The sequence below is a fragment of the Schistocerca serialis genome, chromosome 5, assembly GCF_023864345.2.
Source record: "Schistocerca serialis cubense isolate TAMUIC-IGC-003099 chromosome 5, iqSchSeri2.2, whole genome shotgun sequence".
Taxonomy (NCBI): Eukaryota; Metazoa; Arthropoda; class Insecta; order Orthoptera; family Acrididae; genus Schistocerca; species Schistocerca serialis.
In genome coordinates this window covers 43,323,291-43,346,460 of record NC_064642.1, presented here as the reverse complement: position 1 = coordinate 43,346,460, position 23,170 = coordinate 43,323,291, and the positions used below count along the sequence as shown (strand labels likewise).

General features: G+C 43.7%; 1 protein-coding gene across 1 annotated transcript in view; it reads left to right on the top strand.

The window, feature by feature from the left end:
- Positions 1-22,899, top strand: part of LOC126481734 (lachesin-like) — a 34,247-nt gene extending 11,348 nt beyond the window's left edge. Inside the window, exons 3-5 of the mRNA XM_050105688.1 lie at positions 2,446-2,638; positions 22,689-22,820; positions 22,895-22,899. Coding sequence (XP_049961645.1) covers positions 2,446-2,638; positions 22,689-22,820; positions 22,895-22,899 — 330 coding nt within the window. The remainder of the gene's footprint in view (positions 1-2,445; positions 2,639-22,688; positions 22,821-22,894) is intronic.
- The last annotated feature ends 271 nt before the right edge of the window (positions 22,900-23,170 follow it).

The following is a 23,170-nucleotide window of genomic DNA, read 5'->3' as shown; positions in this document are numbered from 1 at the left end:
GTAGTCAAGTTTTGCATTGTGTAGCTTGAGGCACCTCAAACAAACACTGCTCATCGTGTCTTTCATGTAACGCCTGGTGTTGATGCAAAGAGATAATTGTTTTCAGTTACAAAGAAAATGAGTTTTTAAGCGGAATTTTACGTATTCATTCGTCGTAACAGTCACAGATTAGTCTACTCCGACAAAAAATTCGTTTTATTGGTATCTATTAACAGGCACAGCAAAACACGTAGAATAACCAGAATTCCAGCAGCAGCTGCAGTGGCGTGGCCTACGCTGACTACTACCATCAAGTATCCAGCGTTACTAAGTCACTGCTAGATTGCCATTTACTCTTCGTGTTTTATTGTCTCTGTTAATACGTACCAATAATACGAATACCAGACTAGACTAGTTTAGGAGCGCTCAATGGAATGTGTACGTAAAATTCCAATTTAAAAATAATTGTATTTGTAATGGGAAAACCACAAAGGTTTCTGTTGTCACTGGGCTTGTGTGAAAGATGTGACAAGAAGCAATTATTTGGGCTGACCCCAGTAATGCAGTACAAACACTAAATTGTGAATGTCTGCCGAAACACCAGAGAAAATGCGCCTGATGGCCCTTAGGAGAGACACTTGATATATATAAAGCAGTGTGTATGTATGTACAGCATCTCCTCCCATATCCCTAGATCGTTTTCAGTCAAAATCGGCACACAAACAGCAGGTCTCATGAGTATCGGCACTGTCAGTTTTATAACCTCCTGGCTATAATAGGAACAGAGATATGGCACTAAACGACTTATTTTCTACGTCTGATATATAGGCCACCCTGCAAAACAGGGATGTTTTGTGGGAACAGCACTTGCCTGTCAAATCAATCTGCTTGGCAAGGCAGCCTACATGCCAGGGCAGCCAACATGTCAGGGCCAAGAAGTCATCAGAAATGCTCGATGGAGAGTCCTCAGCAGCATCTGCTGCTCTTTCTTCCTTACGATATACCGTCGATTCGCGCAGTCGTTAACACAAAACATGTCACGAAAGGCAATCCCTTCGTTAGCGGCACAGCGCCTGGACTCAGCGGTATATCCAGCTCACTTTTAGGTTGCCATGTATTACAAGTATGTTGTGTTGGAGTGACATAGGCCAGCTTTATCAACCTGCTTTGCATAGTGTTCTGTGCATAAAAGTCAAATAAATATTTTAAAGCCTCTCATGTATAGCCTACCTTGCATGCCAGGTGTGGAAGTAGTATCAGCCTCATTTATTGAACTGTATTGCACGGGTCTCTAAGTGTCGATGAGAGTGACTGGGGACAGGTTGACATGGTGGAGGAAGGAAGTGACAGAGTGAGTGATGAAATGCAAAGAGACAGAGGAGCAGCGGTTATGTGTGAGACAGATGGGTGATGTAGAGGGTTAGTGGGTGAGTGGAAACAGAAGAGGGGAAGCAGAGATAGTAAGAGATAAGGGGTGGGGTGGAGTACATGGACAAAGGGATGGAGAGGAAGATTTAGTCGAAGGGATAGGATAGAGGAGATGGACAGAGAGAAGGGGAGAAGGAGGTGAAGAGACAGAGAGAGTGTGGAGGAGGCGACAGACAGGTAGTGCGAGGATGAAGTGGACAGATAGTGGGAGGAAGAGCTGGACACAGACAGGGAGAAGAGAAGGTTTGTTCATTGCAAATGGCGAACCCATATTGTAGTGAAGCTGCGGCAAAAAAGGGTGATTAGTATAGTAAAATGAAAAAGAACTAGTATTAATTGATTATCGGCTTGATGTCTGCCGAATCACTAAAGGGGCACGTATCGAACATTTGTGAATGCCTAAAAAAACTTTTTGAGTTTTTGCATGTGTGTGCAAAGCATTGTGAAAATATCTCAAATAATAAAGTTACTGTAGAACTGTGAAATCGCTTCAATCATTTGTAATAACGCTGTACTTCCAGTGGATCCTGATGCAGTTTGGAATTCCTGTGTGATGGGCTGGATAGATGTCTGCCTATTACACATTACGACCCTCTTCAACTCCGTTGGTCTCTGTCAGTCAACAGACGAGGCCAGCCTGTATGTTTTGTGCTGTACACTCGACAGCAAAAAAAGTGGGTCACCCCTGAATTCCAACGTGTAGGCTGCACCTGAATGTATGCAAGCAACACAGCATATCTGTGTAGCACATAGTCGCAACCCTCCACAGTACAGTCATTGTAAGATATACAATGGGTACCACTAGTCAAAGTATTTTATGCTGCTCTGTGTATCATTATTTTGTTCCTATTACACAACCTTTGAAGTTCACATTGCTTTGTCAGGAAGACTTAAAGAACCTGTGGACCACTCGGGACCTCAACTAGCTGGAAGGGTTATTAGTGACACTTGTTGCCCCAAATGTGCGATGAAGTGTTCCTTTCTGACCATGCAGATGTAGACTTAGACACTTTTCTGCTGCTCTGACACCGGCCGCAGATGGGCCACCTGGACGTGGTGGTGCCTCCCGACATCCTGAGCAACGGCTCGACGGACAGCGCGACGGCGCCGGAGGGCGGCACTGTGCGGCTGCGCTGCGTCGCCACGGGCGTGCCGCCGTCGCGGGTCACCTGGCGGCGAGAGGACGCCAAGGAGATCGTGCTGCGCCAGGAGGGCGGCCGCGACAAGCAGAGTGAGTCCCAGCCCCAACCTGTTCACTGCCTAACTTATTACTTACACTTTAAGAGCTGCAGATTCAAACTGATGAAATTGTAAAGAGGACATATAATTAAGGAGATGGCACCTGGGTACGTTGAAAGAGTCAGAGGTTGTTGACACTTACAGTGGTAGCATTAGGCAACGACAGACTGAAACAGGTGATAGGAACAGTAGATGGCGAATCGGTAGCTTTGCGAAACGAGATAGCATAGGCAGCAGAGATCAAACAGGTAAAAAGTCAAGGCCTAGTAGAAATTTGTTGATATCGCAAGAGATATTGAATTTAATCGAGGAAAGTAGAAAATGATGCATGTGTAACGGTATGCAAGTGTCTAAAAAGTGAGACCGACAGGAAATGCAAATGATTCTGTTCTGTTTTGCTTCTTTGTTCGATGTATAAAAAACACGAATTTAACAAAGCCAACAGTTCTAATATGTTTTAAGTCCTCAAAATATTCTGTTAAGAGGCTCCCCATTTCAACGACTACTTGCATGCTGCGAGGGAGGGAGCCTTTGAGGTGAGTAATGAATTTATTTTTGCCATCTTTTTGGTGGCAGCAAGGGCGACTTTCCAAAGGTCATCGCAGGTTTCTGGAACGAAGCTATGAGTCCTCAACCATATCCAGCCACCAATACTGTAAGGTTCTCCAGTCCATAGGAGCAATTCCAGCCCTAAACTATCACAAACACACGGCCACTGCTCCATGAGTCGTAGGTATAATTGGAGACTGAACGAACACCATGGGGCTTACGTACTCGTACTGGAACACCATATGCTTTTGAAAATACTGATTCGTCTTTCGAAAATATTACATACTGCAGTCAAGATAGGTATTTTTCTCATCAAAAGCTGTTAGTAGAGTGAAAGATCATCACGGAGAATTCGCTTAAGGGCCTCATATAAGCTTTCTAGTCCAGCCTCAGCCTCCCCGAAATCTGCGCCGAACTGGAACAACCTGAGAAGCACCGTTTACCGTGTTTGAGAAAGGATTTTGACGGGTTGAGTTTACAAGTTAATTGTTGTTGTTGTGGTCTTCACTCCAGAGACTGGTTTGATGCAGCTCTCCATGCTACTCTATCCTGTGCAAGCTTCTCAATCTCTCAGTACCTACTGCAACCCACATCCTTCTGAATCTGTTTAGTGTATTCATCTCATTACGACTTTTTCCCTCCACGCTGCCCTCCAATACTAGATTGGTGATCCCTTGACCCCTCAGGAGCTGCCCTACCAACCGATCCCTTCTTCTAGTCAAGTTGTGCCACAAATTTCTCTTCTCTCCAATTCCATTCAACACCTCCTCATATTTATGTGATCTACCCATCTAATCTTCAGCATTCTTCTGTAGCACCACATTTCGAAAGCTTCTATTCTCTTCTTGTCTAAAGTATTCATCGTCCATGTTTCACTTCCATACATGGCTACACTCCACACAAATACTTTCAGAAACGACTTCCTGACACTTAAATCTATACTCGATGTTAACAAAGTTAACAAGTTAATTATCTTAGGCTACTGTGAAACATAAACGTCCATTTCCCACAAGCTCACTCGATTTTCCAGTATCAGGGTTTCGTTTGGTCTATCATTTCACAGAGTGTTCAGGAACGACATACGGTGCCCCAGCCTCCAACGCCATCAAACTCTCCTCCTCCACAAGACTAAAGACGCAATCACGAATAGCCATTTGTCAATGATGCGTGGCTACTGAAAAAGTGGCAGGACTCAAACTGTGGTGCTTTAGGTCTTTGACCTAGAATCTTGTATTGTCGTTGGGCCTTAGAGAATGAATGGTGCTACGACAGATATAAAGGATCTTCTCTATCTCCTCTGTTAATTATAGTTAGCAAGCGTGGCAGACTGCTGAGGAATCGGTCGAACAAGTGTTTAGTTAGCCGTTGCTTTCTTTAGGGAAATACATTTCCTTCAGATTCTGTCAAAAATCTCAGCCTGGGATTCGCTTTTCTTACACTTTGTTTTCTATGGTCATTCCATTTTAGGTCGGGATGGTCAATCCTTGGTATTTTACACTAGTTACTGTTTCCAGTGAATTGTCCCCAGTAATGTAATCGTACGGTATCGAATTCCTTCGCCTATTTTATACCAAATACATTACATTCGCTTCAGGGTCAACTGCCGATTGCTGCAAATTTTTCCTGCAATCCTCTACAGTCACCTGGATTTGTTAACTTTCTATAAACAACCACATCATCTGCAAACGGCCTCGGTACACAAACACGCATACACGAGTATATATTACCCTACTACCATAACTATATTTACTCTGTTAATTCAGATCACCAGGCGTGCCTGTTGTATTTATGATTAGAATGGAATAACAACCAAATATGTCTCACTTGACAGACATTGTGATTTCGTGCACCTAGTACCATATTATAAGCGAACAGGTGGTGGAAAGTGACTTAGCGATGTGCATCCAGCATGCGAACCTATTCCGCATGACTCAGTTTCGATATGGACGAATACTGAAAGGGTATTACTTTGCAGCCAATCTTACTCTTTCTTATTATGCAAGTGGAATATGGAAGAAAATCTTCGGAATGCTCGGTGTAATTTTACATAATCGGTGCAATGCCTCTCTATAATGACAGACTTTTATGTTCCTTTTGAATAACAATGGTAATAGGTTAACGTACCTTTACAGTAGAAATCAGAACATTCACAATCAACTCCAAGCGGTCCCCTACCACACGTTGGATTGCTTTTAGTGAGATATTATTTTAAAACATCAGGGAATGCACACATTGTCAATAGACTGAGGTAATCATGTGTGATAAAAGATACGGGTCTTCTTCCTTCATATTCTTCAAAGATACACACGGAAGGCATGCCATTCTGTTATTTACTGCTCACCAGGTACAGAGTCGAGAGTGAGCGCTGTTTCGAGGGCAACCTACGTCGACGGAACTTTCACAAATTCCGAAAATTTACTGTTATGCCAAAGTCCCCCACCCAAACATAGGTATCCATTCTGCCCGTCATCCCGAGCTCCATGCACTTCATCGTGACAATAACTAACAGCATGAGAATCACGAACACGCACTCACTACTGAGACCAACACACAACCTTGTCTCAACGAACAACAGGAAACCAACTAAAAGGAAATAAGCCTAAGCCTTTTCACACAAAAGATGGTTAATTTCACGGAAGTTGCAATAAGTGACCTTAGACAATAATCATCTACAAGAAAATGCCCATTTAAATCTGACTGCTGCAATGATCAAGGTTCACCTCTCTATATTTTACTACACACGACAAATATTTCATCAAAAATGGAATAAATAACATCAGATATTTACCTAGCATAATTAGACTGAAACAAAAATGACTAAAGACGATAAACCATAAAATTAACATATACTGACACATTCCTCCCAAGACTTTACAGCACCGCTCTGAAAAGTACATCTGCCCACTTACCGAGCCAACCAAGAAGTGTCTGAAACCGCTTTTGCTTAAAACTGGTGGTAGGGAGAGATTCGTTGAGTCTGAGACGTTCACCCACCTCTCTCGCTCCAGGTTTAGCGTTTTCGTCCTTAAGCCTGCTCTCCTCTCTGACGTGTTTAAAACGACACTAGGTAGAGAATGGTTCACGTGTTTAAAAAGTGGTGGGGAGAGATTCGTTGACTTTAAAATGCCCAGCCAACTGTCTCACCCATGAAGCACTCCTCATTCTTACCTTTACGTCTGTCACTTTTGTTGCGTTAAGGGCAACGTGCTGAATTCTGTATGCAGGGAAGTTCCGATTACAGTCACAGATCTGGTCCGATATTCGATATTTTGTTCATTAACAATGGCGCGGAACTGTGCCATGTGCCTTAGATAAATCCAAGAACTCGGCATCAACTTTCTCAACGATGTCTACTGTGTTCTGCATCTCATGGGCAAACAGATACAGCCGATTTTAGCAAGACCTCTGTTTGTGCAATCCTTTTTGTTTTCCATACAGGTGTATTTAGGTTCTTCAGAAACATCATAATTGGAGGTCACAGAACGTCTCTCGCAATTCTAGTACAGGCTTGCATCAGCGATATACAACTGCAATTGTCTGCACTCTCCAGCACCATTCTTTGGAAGTGGGAATGACGTGCAGATTTTCCAGTTTCTAGACAGCATTTGTAGCCACAGTGACCTTCGATAAACTGCTACTAGGAGGCGACCGTGTTCTTCCAAACAATCTCTGCAGAATCGCACGTATTTCTCAAACCGTTCAGGATTCCATGCTGTTACTGTGTGACTGTTATTGCTTTTCTGCATGTACAATCGAAAACAAAACAAAAAAGAAAAGAAATAGAAACGGACGCGCCACGAAGGAATTATCCGAATGGGACCAAAGTCGGTAGACTTGATGTACTGGTAGAGACAAACAAACAATTACAATTCCAGAAAAACTGTATAATTTACTCCTGAGAAAGAGCTTCACAAACTGAGCAAGTCAATAACGTATTGGTTCTCCTCTGACACTTATGCAAGCAGTTATTCGGCTTGGCATAGATTGACAGAGGTGCTGGAAGACCGCCTGAGGAATATCGTACCGAATTCTGTCCAACTGGCGAGTGAGATCGTCAAAATTCTGAGCTGATTGTAGGGCACCGTCCGAAGGCTCCACACGGTCTCAGTTAGGGAAAGATCCAGTGATGTTGCTGGCCGAGAGAGGGTTTCGCAGGCCGAAGACAAGCAGCAGAAACTGTTGCTGTGTGCGGGCGGGAATTACCATGCTGAAATGCAAGCCAAAGATGGCTAATCATGAAGGGCAACCAAACGGGGCGTAGAATACCGTCAACGTATTGGTGTGCTGTAAGGATGAATCGGATGGCCAGCAAAGGGATCATACTGTGAAATGAAGTAGCACCGCACACCTGGTTGTCAGTCCGGACGGAGGACAACAGTCAAGGTGGTATATCACAGCCGCCTGTGGTGTCTCCAGGCACGTCTTCGTTGGTCATCGAGGCTCAGTTCAAAGCGGGACTCAGCACTGAGCACAATTCTACTCCAGCCATGGAGACTCCAGGCCGAATGTGCCCGACACCACTGCTAATGGGGCTGTTGGTGTACGGAGGTCAATGGTATTATGCGCAATGGGCGCCGTGAGCTCGGCCACCTTTCTATGAGCATCTTTTTATGGTCCTTGTGGTCAGTGGAAAACCGATTACACGTTGGCTCGACGATAATGATGAATCCGGGGCTCTGAGTGCCTCTCTGATGACTGATCTGTACTTACGGCCTGCCGTCTGTCAAGGTCGCATGCTTCCTTATTGACGCTGTGCTGAGCCACAGTTTACCCATTCCTGCCAATATCGTCGAATCATGGCATCGCTCCTATTCGAATGTTGAGTGATTCGCCGATTGCGTCAACCAACTTCCACTCGTACCCGCTCAGATGCTGACATCTGCATATATTGTCCACGCGTTTATCTGCCAGGAATGATATTAACAAAGAATTTGTGCCTTTACATCGACCGAGCGAGGTGGCGCAGTGGCTAGCATATTGGACTCGTATTTGGTAGGACGGAGGTTCAATCCCGCGTCCGGCCGTCCTGATGCAGGTTTTGCGTGATTTTCCTAAATCGCTCCAGGCAAATGCCGGGACGGTTGCTTTGAAAGGGCACGGCCGACTTCATTCCCCGTCCTTCCCTAATCCAATGAGACCGATGACCGCGCTGTTTGATCTCCTCCCCCACACAACCCAACCCAATCCCTTGCATCGACACATCCCCTCTCTACCATCCTCACAAGCTGCATTGTGAATTGACGCTGGAACATCAGACATTAATCGATCGACCGCCAAAGTTTACAGTTTTGTATTTTCCGTCGATACCCATATGAATATCAGTGAATATCAGTGTGTGACCAATTTGATAAGTTCTTCGAAGTGTGGCGTTTCTTTTCTTTGTCTTCGTGTATACGTCGTACTCCAAGAAATGGAAAGAAAAAAAATTGTTACAAATTATCTTGCAATCAGGTGTTAAATTACGCACAGTGAGACCTGGCACTGATAAGTACAATTACTAACCTCCTTGATTGCCAATGTACGTGTTTCTCGAATCATGAGAATTGAGTAACAGAAGAATGAGGTTAGGACAGGAAGAGTATGGATAAGGTTCTTTATTTAAGAACGCTGGGTGGATACCGCATGGTGATGCGAGTTGTGGATCACGAGTTATTTCTGTTTCAATTAGGTACTAAAATCAGAATTTGTGTCTGGGTACTGACGCCCGACGCAGCCATTGTCGCGAGTTGTAGTGACAGAGGGTCCAAAGACGCTATGTCATCATGGCAGGGCTTAAAGTGCGTTGTCAGAAAATATTTGGGGCACTTACAAAGGACACAAAGTAAAAAACATGTCTTGGCAACAACCAGCAGGACAAGTCCAAGGTGTGGCCGACAGAGGAAAGAAGAATTATAGATCAGGAAAACACATTTCCCAAGAGTAATCAGGAAGGGAGAATTATTTCAGATTCCCAGAAGAGTTCCCACTGGAAGAATTGATGCAGGTAAAGTACAATTTAGATAGGAAAATTCTTAGTAGAGTGACTGGTATGACGCTAACATAGCCCAAAGTGTTAAAAGTAGTAAACCACTGTGTGAAGAAGAACACGTCGGGGCATCGCTGAGGTCGGACCTATGTTAGATGGAAGTGTAAACTAAACTAAACTCCGTGTGAACAGGCCTTTGAAGGCCCAACGGTACCGACCGGCCGCCGTGTCATCCTCAGCCCACAGGCGTTACTGGATGCAGACATGGAGGGGCATCTGGCCAGCACACCGCTCTCCCGGCCGTACTTCAGTTTACGAGACCGGAGCCGCTACTTCTGAGCAAAGTAGCTCCTCAGTATGCCTCACAGGCGCTGAATGCACCCCGCTTTCAAACAGCGCTCGGCAGACCGGATGCTCAGCCATCAAAGTGTTAGTCCAGCCAGACAGCGTTTAACTTCGGTGATCTGACGGGAACTGGTGTTACCACTGCGGCAAGGCCGTTGGCTAGATGGAAGTCTACCTTACTCAAATCATACGCTTTGTATTTGTTTATTGGATGTTGACTAAATGTGAATGCACAGAATTGCGGAGGCAGTGTTCTTAATTGGTGCTTCAAAATACATTTTTGCTCGTGACAATATCTAGAGATTTGGAAATTGGTCTACCGAAAAAAGCTTATGGCTTTGTCGGCAAGCCGGACGGTATTGATTAACTAGTTGTGTACCATCTCATAGTTGTGATAAATTGTCATGGACTTCAGGTCATGATAGTGGGCTTAGCAGTTTGTTCCTTGGAAAACTAGTGAGACTTATTGCCGATAGGTCTCAAAACTATCCTAGTGGTTCGTGTGTGAGTCCCACGCGACGTAGCATAAAGTAATTGAATTTATATGCGAGTAGGTAATTTGGTAGGACGGAAATGTTAATCGAAATTAGTTTCAATCCCACAAACTAATTTTTTGGAATGACTCCTGTTTTCCATCTTTTCATTTTGTCTACGTACCGTTAAACCTTGATAGCAGTCCTTCAAGTCCTGTGACGCAAGGAACCTCAGTAATTCATGTATTTCCTCGACACAGTACTGTGAATGTTGCACTGTACTGAATCTCAAATGAAAGAAAGAATAAGAATGTGTTATTATTTGAAGCCACAATGACGATATCGCTGTAGGTATCCGACTATTGTGGCATATGATTTAGATAAAATACATGTTTGACATATTTTGCTGCAAAAGCGGATTCCACGAGTAGCAGCTGCACTAAATTTTACGGAGAAGCTGCGAGCTCCGTCCGCGCAGTGACGCTGTTTACGCGTTCCAGTTCGTCGCCTGCAAATTTCCCGTTTAATTATTTAATCAGCTTAAAGTGCACAGGGTGGGGAGCGCCTCAATCGGAAACAAAGTGTCTACGTGACAGAATCTTAATCTCGCAAAGAACCAGAGTGGGAGTACTTTTATCAGACAATGCGCAGTAGGAGCAGTAAGCAGCTTTTCGGTTCTATTCACTTATTATTTATCAGAATGAAGAAGAACTTTGATTTATTTACTGAGAAATGGTGAAATGTGATCTTAGAGTTCAAAACTGAGCTGATTCAACATGAATTATAGGAGCGACGACTGTGCTTTGGTTTAACCCAAAGTGAGAACTGATTGCCTCAGTTACAATAATTTTCATCTCTGTCAGATAAAATGCTTCCAAATTAACGACTCCTTTTTTTCATCATCATCTTCTCAGCCCTTTCCCACGTTATGTGGGATCGGTGTTGCTTTGCTGGATTCTTCCATAAATGCCTCTCCAGTGCTTCTTCTCCCAGCCATCCTTTCTCCCGTAGGTCCCCTGCTACCTTGCCTTTCCATCTCAGTTTCGGTCTTTCTCTACTCTTTGATCCTTCGATTTCTGGGTCTTCAACTCTTCTCCCCACCTAGTACTCCCCTCTCCTCTGCATATGTCCATACCACCTTAGCCTACTATCTTGGATCTTCTTCCCTATGGGCCCCACTTTCACTGTTGCCCCGATGTACTCATTCCTTAGTCTGTCCTTTCTTGTCATCCCACTCATCCACTTTAACATTCTCATTTCTGCCACTTCCATATTTTCCTCTTGGACCTTTGTAATTGGCAAAGTTTGTTCGCTATACAGCATCGCAGGCCTCACCACAGACTTGTAAAGCTTTACTTTTATTCTGCAGCTAACCTTCTTACCACACAGTACTCCGCTCAGTTTCCTCAGATTCATCCGTCCAGTAGTTATCCTGTGCTCTATTTCGGCCTCCAGTCCTCCAACCTAGGTATATAAATTTCTTGACCCACGTCAGTTTTTCTCCTTGCGGGTTAATATATAGACCTTTGGCATCATTTGTACACATATACTCTGTTTTCACCCCGCTAATTCTCATTCCTCTTTCCTCTAGAGCTTTTCTCCACTGTTCAAGCTTGTCTTGAAGTACCTACTCACTGATTACAACATCATCGGCGAGCATCATACTCCTAGGTGCCCTTTTACACGTCTTTGACTAGTAGATCCATGACAAGGTCACAGAGATATAGGCTGACAGCGGATACCTGATGTAGTCCTTCTCGCTCTGAAATGCCTTTGTTGCGCCTGAACTGCTCCTGAATATTGTCATTGCACCTTAATACATGTCTTCTACCACCCTGATGACTTCTTTTCTTATGAACTAAAAATTTTTTCATACTCCCATTCACACCTCCGAGCACTGGAGCATTTATGCCTACCACTCACTTACAAGGAACCCCTTAAATGAGAGGCCGAAAAAGATCAATGATGTTTACGGAAATCGACGCCTCACAGATTATTTACCATGCAGCCACAGTATTATCTGCTAGAGGCAACAGGGGGCGAGCATCGAGTTATACAATGGTGAGCACAGCATGAGGCTACGGAACACTGTTGGCTTGACTAGTCGACGAATAACTCACAACAGTGCTGCTGTGCTAGTGACGTTGATACAAAGCAGAGCAATGAAAATGATAAACAAAGCAAACATTGCATAATACCTACAATAACTTTTACCGAAGTTGGCATTTCGTCAGAAAGGGACCTAAAAATTTCGCAGAGTAAAAAAGAAGAGGCAGATAAAATATTGTGTGATTCATGAGTTTCTCCCGGCGTATTTGATAATCAAAATATCCACGGGTGTGCTGCCGGTCTATAGTGTCCAACGGGCACAATATTTCGGCGAACATACATGTCGCCATCATCAGGTGAACTGACGGACTGAGCTCCTGTGAACGTGCCGGCACGGAGATCCGTACGCTAAGGCTGCTCAGAGGGAACTGGGTTCGGTCGCGGCGGCGGCCGATTTAAATACCCTCCGTCCGCGGCGCGCTCCCTCCGCCGTCCGCGCCCCGCGCCACGGTCGCGCGGTGGAACAGATTGCGACGGCGTCTGAGATGACGTCGGTGTGATGGCTCTGTCCGCCGTGGTCGTCACAACTATACGTTTGCTCGATTTACTCTTGATTAACCCAATAGCTGGTTCCCATGCCTTGCTAAGATTATAGCCACAGTCACGGTTTATGAGGTCGTCATTGGTGCGAATTTCGATGGCCTCTCTAACAACGCTGTCCCAGTATCTCGACGTCTGTACCAGAATCCTCGTGCGGTCATACTCCATGGCGTGATTTTCCGACAAACAATGTTCAGCGACCGCCGACTTGCTCGGATACATCAGTCGAGTGTGCCTCTAGTGTTCACGGCATCGATCCTCGACGGTACGCATCGTCTGACCAATATACGACTTGCCACATTGACACGGAATCTGGTACACGCCGGCCTTCCTCAAACCGAGGTCATCTTTGGCGCTCCCCACCAGTGCATGACTTTTATTTGGAGGACAAAACACAGTTCCGACCCGGTGTTTCTTCAGAATGCGGGCGATTTTCCCCGAGAGAGCGCCTGTGTATGGAATAAATGCAGTGCCTACCTCCTCCCTCGTGACTTCATACATCTCAACAGGTTGTGCTGCAGTGGTTGGGCGGAGGGCACGTTGAATCTGCCACTCTAAGTACCCATTTTTTCGAAATACAGTTCTCAGATGTTCAAATTCCTGGGGTAGACTCTCTGCGTCAGAGATAGTGCGCGCCCTATGTACTAGAGTTTTAAGTACCCCATTCCTCTGTGAAGGGTGGTGGCAGCTGTCTGCGTGCAAATACAGATCAGTGTGCGTTGTCTTCCGATACACCCCATGACCTAGGGTGCCGTCAGCCCTTCTCTTGACCAAGACGTCAAGGAAAGGTAATTTACCCTCCATTTCAGTCTCCATAGTGAATTTGATGTTGGGGTGTATGGAGTTTAGATGTGTAAGGAAGTCAAGGAGTTTATCCATACCATGTGGCGACATGACGAACGTGTCGTCCACGTAACGGAAAAAGCAAGTAGGTTTCCATACGGATGACGACAGGGCTTCCTCCTCAAAGTTCTCCATGTACAAATATTAGCTGTTCTTCGAGATGAGTAAATGGAATGTGTTGTATTGTATAAGATCGACGGTACAGACATTGTCCTTGAGGAACACATTTATGACGATACGTGCTTACCAAGTGAAAGTGATATCGAAAGAGGTGTCGAGGCATCTAGTTCATCATCCTTGCCAGACAGCCACAAATCTTGTCTCCAGGGAAATGTAGTAAAGGACAGTCGTTGTCCAAAGTGCGATACATTAAACCTAATTATGTACAAGGAATTTCATACCCAACACATTAAAAAAAAGCGTTATGAACAGATTTAGAATAAGCATGCAGCAATATTACCGTGTTGTGCATAATACAAACTACGGATGTTCAAGAGAGGACAAGATGCACTTGCTACAAAAACTGGTTTTTGCACCTTCCAATGTACCTCGATACAATTTACAAGCGAGTGACGTACTGCGTTATGGACATCAAACTGCACGTGACTTAGATTGTAGCGATTTCAACGGAAGCAGTGGATGATTACATAACGTCAAACGACGCTCCAGAATTGGAAGACGTAAGGAAACGAAATTTCAAACACAGCGTCAATTACACTGTGGAATCGGCCGGAAAATTTGTAAATTAGATAAAAAAAATTTATCCCACCGTTCAGTATGAAATCAGATTTCAACTCCGACCAATGGGGATCTGAAGAAGAAATCAGAACTTCAAAGAAAGTAATATCAATTTCAACTAACAATAATGCCTTCACACATTCGTGTAAAATTATGCCGACTGTTAATCTGGATGCTAAATCGGCTGGAGGGTTATCTATTGTGCTGCAAGACGTTAGAGGTGCTCTGCCCCCGACAGTTCTTCCTCAACTGAGTGACGTTGCAGGGACAGTACGGAATATTTTTGCGTCACAGCAAGCAAATGGACGACAGAGAACTACAACTACGGTATGAGCCCTGCTTTTGGCCAATATATGGTCAAAATAAGTTGCTGTTACTAGATTCCTAGTTTGCGTACAAAAATCGTACTCGTTTAGAGCAACCTACCTCTCCGAAAAATTTGTGTCATTGCCACCCGGAACCACTGGACAAATTCAGCCACTGGATAATCGCAGTTTGCGTTCCTATAAAACGTATTACCGCACCATCTGCTGCGTCGCCTTAAGGAATAGACAGTTTCGCGATAAGGTCGACAGCAGCCTCTTTCACTTTTTGTTGTACACTATCAAATTCCATCAGTTCTCATCACCGGGCTACACCAATAACATACTATATACATTCTTTAAGAGTGTATACCTAGCTGCCGGCCGTTGTGGCCGAGCGGTTCTAGGCGTTTCAGTCCGGAACCGATCTACTGCTACGGTCGCAGGTTCGAATCTTGCCTCGGGCGTGGATGCGTGTGATGTCCTTAGGTTTAAGTAGTTCTAAGTTCTAGGGGACTGATGACCTCAGATGTTACGTCCCACAGTGCTCGGAGCCATATGATACCTAGATGCATGATTTGTAACTCCAAATGAATGTACCTTCGATCTTGATGGTGTGAACCTTAGTGATCAATGTGGAGCTCCATTTTTCATTCGGTGTTCGTGGTCCAACTTAATGTTCTGTTCCGAAAATTTCTAGAATGTCGACGAGATCCACTTTCGTCTATACCCAGACCTAAATGGCTGCTCTGCAAATTGCTCTTTAAGTGCTTAGCAGAGTGTTTACCGAACCAACTTCACGATGTTATTCCACTCTTTAACAGCGCGCAGAAAAAGATGCAAACATGTATCCTTCCGTGTGCGCTCTGACTTCCGTTATTTTATTATGACGATCGTTTCTTCCCATGTAGATCGGTGTCAACAAAATATTTCCTCATTCTGAGGAAGAAGTTGGTGAATCAAATTTCGTGAGAAGATCCGCCCTCAACCAGAAACGCCTTTAAAGATAAACAATCTTGACCGCGAGAAACCTTGATTTTTGTGGCTACCGGTTTCGGTCACTTTTTTTACAATCTTCAGAACTTACAGCTGACCAGTTGATGTTAGTGGAGTCGTAACAGTTGCTTCGTTCATCGCCACAGCCTACCATCATGGCATAAGGTCTGAAGATGGTCGAAATCTGACCGGAAACGGTAACCACAAAAATAAATGTTTCTCGCGCTCAAGATAGTTTATGTCTGTTTTAAGTACTAAAGGAACCGCTGTTCTAATCACAATTTATGTATCACGACCGTGACACTCCGTTCCTTATTTCTTAATAATGCAAAACGTGCTGCTCTCTGGTAAAGACTCAACGGCGTGCGGCAGTAATCCAAAAGATGACGAACAAGCATAGTGAAGGCAGTCTCTTTAGTAGATCTGTTCCATGTTAGGCAGTCTCTTTAGAGATCGGTTGCACGTTATAAGTGTTCTACCAATGAAACGGAGTATTCGGTTCACCTTCCTCACAACATTTTATGTGTTCTTTCCCGTTATTCGTAATTGTAATTCCAAGGTATTTAGTTGAATTCACAGCCTTCACATTTGATTTAATTATCGTGTAACCGAAATTTAACAGGTTCTTTTTTTCTCTCATTTGAATGACCTCACACATTCCATTTTAAGTGTCTATTGCCAACTTCTGCACCTTACTGATATTCTAATTAAATAGTTTATCACTTGATTTTTACCTTCTGATGACTTTTCTAGGCGATAAACGACAGCGTCGACCGCCAACAATGTAAGATGACTGCTCAGAGTGTCTCCTAAATCATTTTTATAGATAAGGAACAAGAGAGGGCATGCAACGCTTCTTTGGGGAACACCAGAAATCACTTCTGTTTTACTCTATGGATTCCCGTCAATTACAACGAACTGTGACCTCATGTGAAAAAAAAAGTTGAAATGTGTGGGAAATCTTATGGGACTTAACTGCTAAGGTCATCAGTACCTAAGCTTACACACTACTTAACCGAAATTATTCTAAGAACAAACACACACACCCATGCCCGAGAGAGGACTCGAACCTCCGCCGGGACCTCATGTGAGGTACGATGTCAAAACACTTCCGGAAATCTAGAAATATGGAGTCAATTTGAAATCTTTTGTCGATACCACTCAACACTTCGTGTAAGGAAAGAGCTAGTTGTGAAACACAAGAACGATGTTTTTAAAATCCGCGTTGACTGTGTGTCAATAGACCGTTCTCTTCGAGATAATTGATAATCTTCGAACACAATGTATGCTCAAAAATCCTGCTCCATATCGACGCAAACTGTATTGGCCTGTAATTTAGTGGATTAGTCCCGTTGCCTTTCTTGAAGATGGGTGAGACCTGTGCAACTTTCCATTCTTTGGGAACGGGTCTTTCGTAGAGCAAGCGGATGTATATGATTGTTAAGAATAGAGCTACTGGATCAGCATACTTTGAAAGGAACCTCATTGGTATACAATCTTGACCGGAAGACTTGCTTTCATTAAGTAACTTAAGCTGCTTCACTACTCCGAGGATATCTACCTCTTCACTTACTCATTTGGCAGCTGTTCTTGATTCGAATACAGGAATATTTACTTCGTCGTCTTAGGTGAAAGGATTTAGGAACGCTGTGCTTAGTAACTCTACTTTAGCAGCTCTGTCATCGATAGTGTTTCCATTGCTATGTCGCAGGGAAGGCATTGATTGTGTCTTGCCGCTAGAATGCTTCACATACGAGCACAACCTCTTTATACCATCTGCCAGGTTTCGAGACAAAGTTTCGTTGTAGAAACTACTATAAGCATGTCGCATTGAAGTCCGTGCTAAATTTCGATCTTCTGTAAAAGATCTCCAATTTTTCATCCGTTTAAATTTGGCATGTTTTTCGTTGTTTCTGCAGCAGTGTTGAGACCCATTTTGTGCACCAAAGAGAATCAGCAAAGTCGTTTCTTAATTTATTTGGTATAAATCTCTCAACTGCTGCCGATGCTATTTCTTTGAATTCAGGCCACATCTGGTTTACACTTACGTTGTTAATTTAGAAGGATTGGAGATTGTCTTTCAGGAAGGCGTCAAGTTAACTTTCATCTGCTTTTCTGAATAGATATATTTCCGTTTGTTTTTGAAGGATTTGGGAGTTGTGGTATTCGTTCTCTCTACGACAGACCTGTGTTCGCCAGTCACTGTATCCGTTTTGATGCTTTTTGCTAGCTGAGGATTATTTGCTGCTAAGAGATCACAGAACGCATTTCGCACAATTTCGGATGATGTTTTATGTGCATCTCAGGATTTAAACACGCTTTTTCGCAAACTTATCGAGGGTAAACTGTAGTTACCACCAGCTATAATTGTATGAGTCGGTAGACTCTCTTTGAACTTTTCAGCAGTCGTATTATCTGAGTTGGGAGGACTGTAAATGGATCCAATTATTATTTTATTCCGGTACCAAGAATGAACTCTACCCATACTTACTCACTGGAACTATCAATTTCGCTACAATATGAACTACTTCTAACAGCAACCAACATGGCATCGCCAACTGTGTTTATCCTTTATGAACACCGTTAGGTCCTTCGCAAAAATTTCACCTGAACCTATCCCGGAATGTAGCCAGTTTTTAGTGCCTGTAGCGGTTTGACAATAAGTGCTTTCTATTATCGCTTCGAGCTTTGGTACTTTCCTAAAAGAGCTACAACAATTTACTAATGTTATACCTATGGTTCCTAGATCTACGTTCTTCCTATGTTCGACCTGCACTCTTTGCGACTGAAACTCTTCCTGTGTTTCACCGAGTCCTCCCAATCTAAAAAACCACCCACTCCAGTCAACACAGCCCCCGCTACCCGGCGACCACCTCCTGCGTGTAATGGACTCCTGACCTATTTAGCGGAACCCAAAATCTCATCGTCCTATGGTGAAGTCGAGGAATTTGCAGCCTACATGTTCTAAGGCGAAATACCCTCAGACTTCAAGAAGAATATAATAATTCCAATCCCAAAGAAAGCAGGTGTTGACAGATGTGAAAATTACCGAACTATCAGCTTAATAAGTCACAGCTGCAAAATACTAACACGAATTCTTTACAGACGAATGGAAAAACTAGTAGAAGCCAACCTCGGGGAAGATCAGTTTGGATTCCGTAGAAACACTGGAACACGTGAGGCAATACTGACCTTACGACTTATCTTAGAAGAAAGATTAAGGAAAGGCAAACCTACGTTTCTAGCATTTGTAGACTTAGAGAAAGCTTTTGACAATGTTGACTGGAATACTCTCTTTCAAATTCTAAAGGTGGCAGGGGTAAAATACAGGGAGCGAAAAGCTATTTACAATTTGTACAGAAACCAGATGGTAGTTATAAGAGTCGAGGGACATGAAAGGGAAGCAGTGGTTGGGAAGGGAGTAAGACAGGGTTGTAGCCTCTCCCCGATGTTGTTCAATCTGTATATTGAGCAAGCAGTAAAGGAAACAAAAGAAAAATTCGGAGTAGGTATTAAAATTCATGGAGAAGAAATAAAAACTTTGAGGTTCGCCGATGACATTGTAATTCTGTCAGAGACAGCAAAGGACTTAGAAGAGCAGTTGAATGGAATGGATAGTGTCTTGAAAGGAGGATATAAGATGAACATCAACAAAAGCAAAACAAGGATAATGGAATGTAGTTTAATTAAGTCGGGTGATGCTGAGGGAATTAGATTAGGAAATGAGGCACTTAAAGTAGTAAAGGAGTTTTGCTATTTGGGGAGCAAAATAACTGATGATGGTCGAAGTAGAGAGGATATAAAATGTAGGCTGGCAATGGCAAGGAAAGCGTTTCTGAAGAAGAGAAATTTGTTAACATCCAGTATTGATTTAAGTGTCAGGAAGTCATTTCTGAAGGTATTCGTATGGAGTGTAGCCATGTATGGAAGTGAAACATGGACGATAAATAGTTTGGACAAGAAGAGAATAGAAGCTTTCGAAATGTGGTGCTACAGAAGAATGCTGAAGATTAGATGGGTAGATCACATAACTAATGAGGAAGTATTGAATAGGATTGGGGAGAAGAGAAGTTTGTGGCACAACTTGACCAGAAGAAGGGATCGGTTGGTAGGACATGTTCTGAGGCATCAAGGGATCACCAATTTAATATTGGAGGGCAGCGTGGAGGGTAAAAATCGTAGAGGGAGACCAAGAGATGAATACACTAAGCAAATTCAGAAGGATGTAGGTTGCAGTAGGTACTGGGAGATGAAAAAGCTTGCACAGGATAGAGTAGCATGGAGAGCTGCATCAAACCAGTCTCACGACTGAAGACCACAACAACAACAACATGTTCTAAGAACCGTCGAAGAACCATGAAGAACAAGTAGACTCTCCACTCGGCTCTGTATTAGAGATTCACATCGGGGACTAATGGCTAACTCAAATGTTGAGCTCTGCTTTCATCTCGCGAACCTTTACCACTTCTGTTAGCTGCTCGAAACCAGAGATAATCTCTTCTTATCCAAATCAATACACATCACTGGTGGCGACGTGAGTCACATCCTGCAATTGGCTGCACCGAGTGCTTCTTCATGGCATCCAAAAGGACCTGTTCCACGTCTGTAATGAGTTCACCCGATATGCACAGGTACTTCACATTGGTTTTCTTCCCCTCCTTGGTAGCCAAATCTCTAAGAAGATCTATAAAGTGATTAACATTGGAACTCCCAGCTACCAATAATCCCACCCCCTGTAACTGCTGTATCTTGCAGGCTGAGAGGTTTCCTCTTAAACAGGACAAGCGACTGAATCTGGGTGAGGGACATAGACGGCCACGGGCAGCACCTTGAACCCGCTTGTCTGGCTAACTGTGGAGGCATTACCTTCGGGTCCCGGGAAACCTTTTACAGCCGGCTACGCACTGAGGCGACCTCCCATTCGACCACGGATGATGGGTCAGCCTCAATGGGAGCAGTACTGAGCTGTGAAGTGTAATACACACATCCCGTAGAAGTTGAAGTAATGAGAAGTAGCAGAAATCAGAACAGCGAGAAACTTAATGTCAGGATTGATGGTCACGAAATAGAAGAAGTTAAGGAATTTCGCTACGTAGGCAATAAAATATCCAATTACGGACGGAGCAAGGAGGATATCAAAAGCAGACTAGCACTGGCAAGAAGGGCATTCTTGGAAAAGAGAAATCTAAAAGTATGAAACATGGGCCCTAATTTTAGAGAGAAATTTTTGGGAATGTACGTCGGGAGCACAGCACTGGATGGTAGTAAAACATGGACAGTGAGAAAACCGGAACAGAAAATAATCGACGCATTTCAGGTGTAGTGCAACAGACGAATGTTGAAAATTAGGTGGACAGATAAGGTAGGGAATGAGGAGGTTCTGCGCAGAACCGGAGAGGAAAGGAATACAAGAAGAAGGGACAGGGTGCCAGGTCATCTGTTAAGACATGGAGGAATGACTTCCATGGTCCTAGAGGGGCCAAAAGTTGTAGAGGAAGACGAAGGTTGGAATACTAGTTGAGGACGTAGGTTGCAATAAGTGCTATTCTGAGATTAAGAAGTTGTCACAGAAGAGGAGTTCATAGTGGGCCGCATCAAACCAGAAGACTGATGAATCAAACAAAAACAAAAAAGAAAAAAAAGAGGCCGGTCTCTGCACCTCACGGACACCAATTTTGTGTCGCCCTTCTGATGCGCATAGTGAGTGATTTGCAGCTAATATTTTTCTTGTCATAATTACTAACACAACATTTCAAAGGAGACTTACTAAAGATTAAACTTGTGATCTCGTGCTCAAGGGACTTCTTGTTAGAAATGTTTCTAGACCGGGACTAACAGAGAGTCTTATGTACCCCGATAGCAGTACAACAGCACAGTTTATTAAGAGGTCAAGAAGATTCAGTAGATGTATAATGTTTTCAGGTATTTGGAATATCTCCGATGCTTACAAGGGGAGGCCACCAATTGTGAAATTCAGATTCTATTCATACTGCGCATAATAAAAGCTCATGGCCAGAGGAGTAATGTGACAAAGCACCAAGATGCACTTCTCAGCCGTTGTCGAGAAAATCGAGTTAAAAGAAACCGTTGCGGTGAAATACTGTCTACGATTAGTAATTTTCTACAGCGTCGTGGCACAGCGGTAAGCGCTCGGGTTCGTTATTCGAAGGTCGCCGGATCGAATCTCGCCCCATGCGATTTTTTTATTATTAGTTTTTTGTAATATATATATATATATACAATTAATGAATTGCTTATGCATGTTGGTGAAGGCGGATCGCTCTCCAATTGTACCGCCTCCATTTTTCCGTTTTTTTAACAGGGTGTACCAAAGCTCTCCCGTCCGCACTGATTTTCGACGATGTTATAAGTTGCGCTAGGGACCGCATCTACCTTCTTTCGAAGTTAGCAGGCAACTACGCTGTTATGCAGCGGCTCGTTTCGGCCCATTCAACATCTGTCATTCAAGTGTAACGAGCGAGTAACGGAGTTTATATTTCATACCTGCCACAGCAAGTTTGTGTTCGTGGGGTCTCTATTCTAATTCGAACGCTTGACTTACACTATACTTATTCGTTTCGGAATACAGTTTCTACGTCTTCCGTTAACTATACGTGGTTACCATTATGGAGACAATTAATAACATTTGTGAAATACAACTTTGTATGCGGAAAGCATAATGATGTTCGAAGTCGCTAGTTTTTCCACGACAAACGACTTTCAACAACTTATTATATGCGTAATTGTTGCAACTGATTGCCGGGAATTATATATATATATATATGTAAATATATGTATATATATATGAATTACAAAAAACAAATACTAAAAAAAAAACGGTTGCATGGCGCGAGATTCGATCCGGCGACCTTCGGATTACGAACCCGAGCGCTTACCGCTGCGCAACGACGCTGTAGAAAATCATTAATCGTAGACAGTATTTCACCGCAACGGTTTCTTTTAACTGTCGATTTTCTCGACAACGGCTGAGAAGTGCATCTTGGTGCTTTGCCACATTACACCTCTGGCCATGAGCTTTAATTATGCGCAGTATGAATCGAATCTGAATTTCACAATTGGCGGCCTCCGCTTGTTAGTTGCGTAAGGTAATCCAAGCTTACAGGAGCAACGTCAGTGCTGGATTCGCTGTTGTCACACACTCGCTTTCTCCTTCACTCACAGGTGTGCTCTACTTCGAAGGCGAGACTCTGACGCTGACGGGCGTGCAGCGGAGCGACATGGGGGTCTACCTGTGCATAGCCTCCAACGGGATCCCGCCGTCCGTCAGCAAGAGGTTCCCCGTCACGGTGCTCTGTAAGTATCAACCGACCTTCTAGATATCTGAGCGTCGCTCATAAGAAAGTAACCATTTTCTGCTTTATTTACAGCATAGAGCCTCGTATCGGGTTTCTTGTTGCCCCGACTGTCGTCGTCATTGCCCTCCGTGTTGTCTCTTAATTTTACACTACTGGCCATTAAAAACGCTACACCACGAAGATGACGTGCTACTGACGCGAAATTTAACAGACAGGAAGAAGATGCTGTGATATGAAAATGAGTAGATTTCAGAGCATTCACACAAGGCTGGCGCCGGTGGCGACATCTACAACGTGCTGACATCAGAAAAGTTTCCAACCGATTTCTCATACACAAACAGCAGTTGA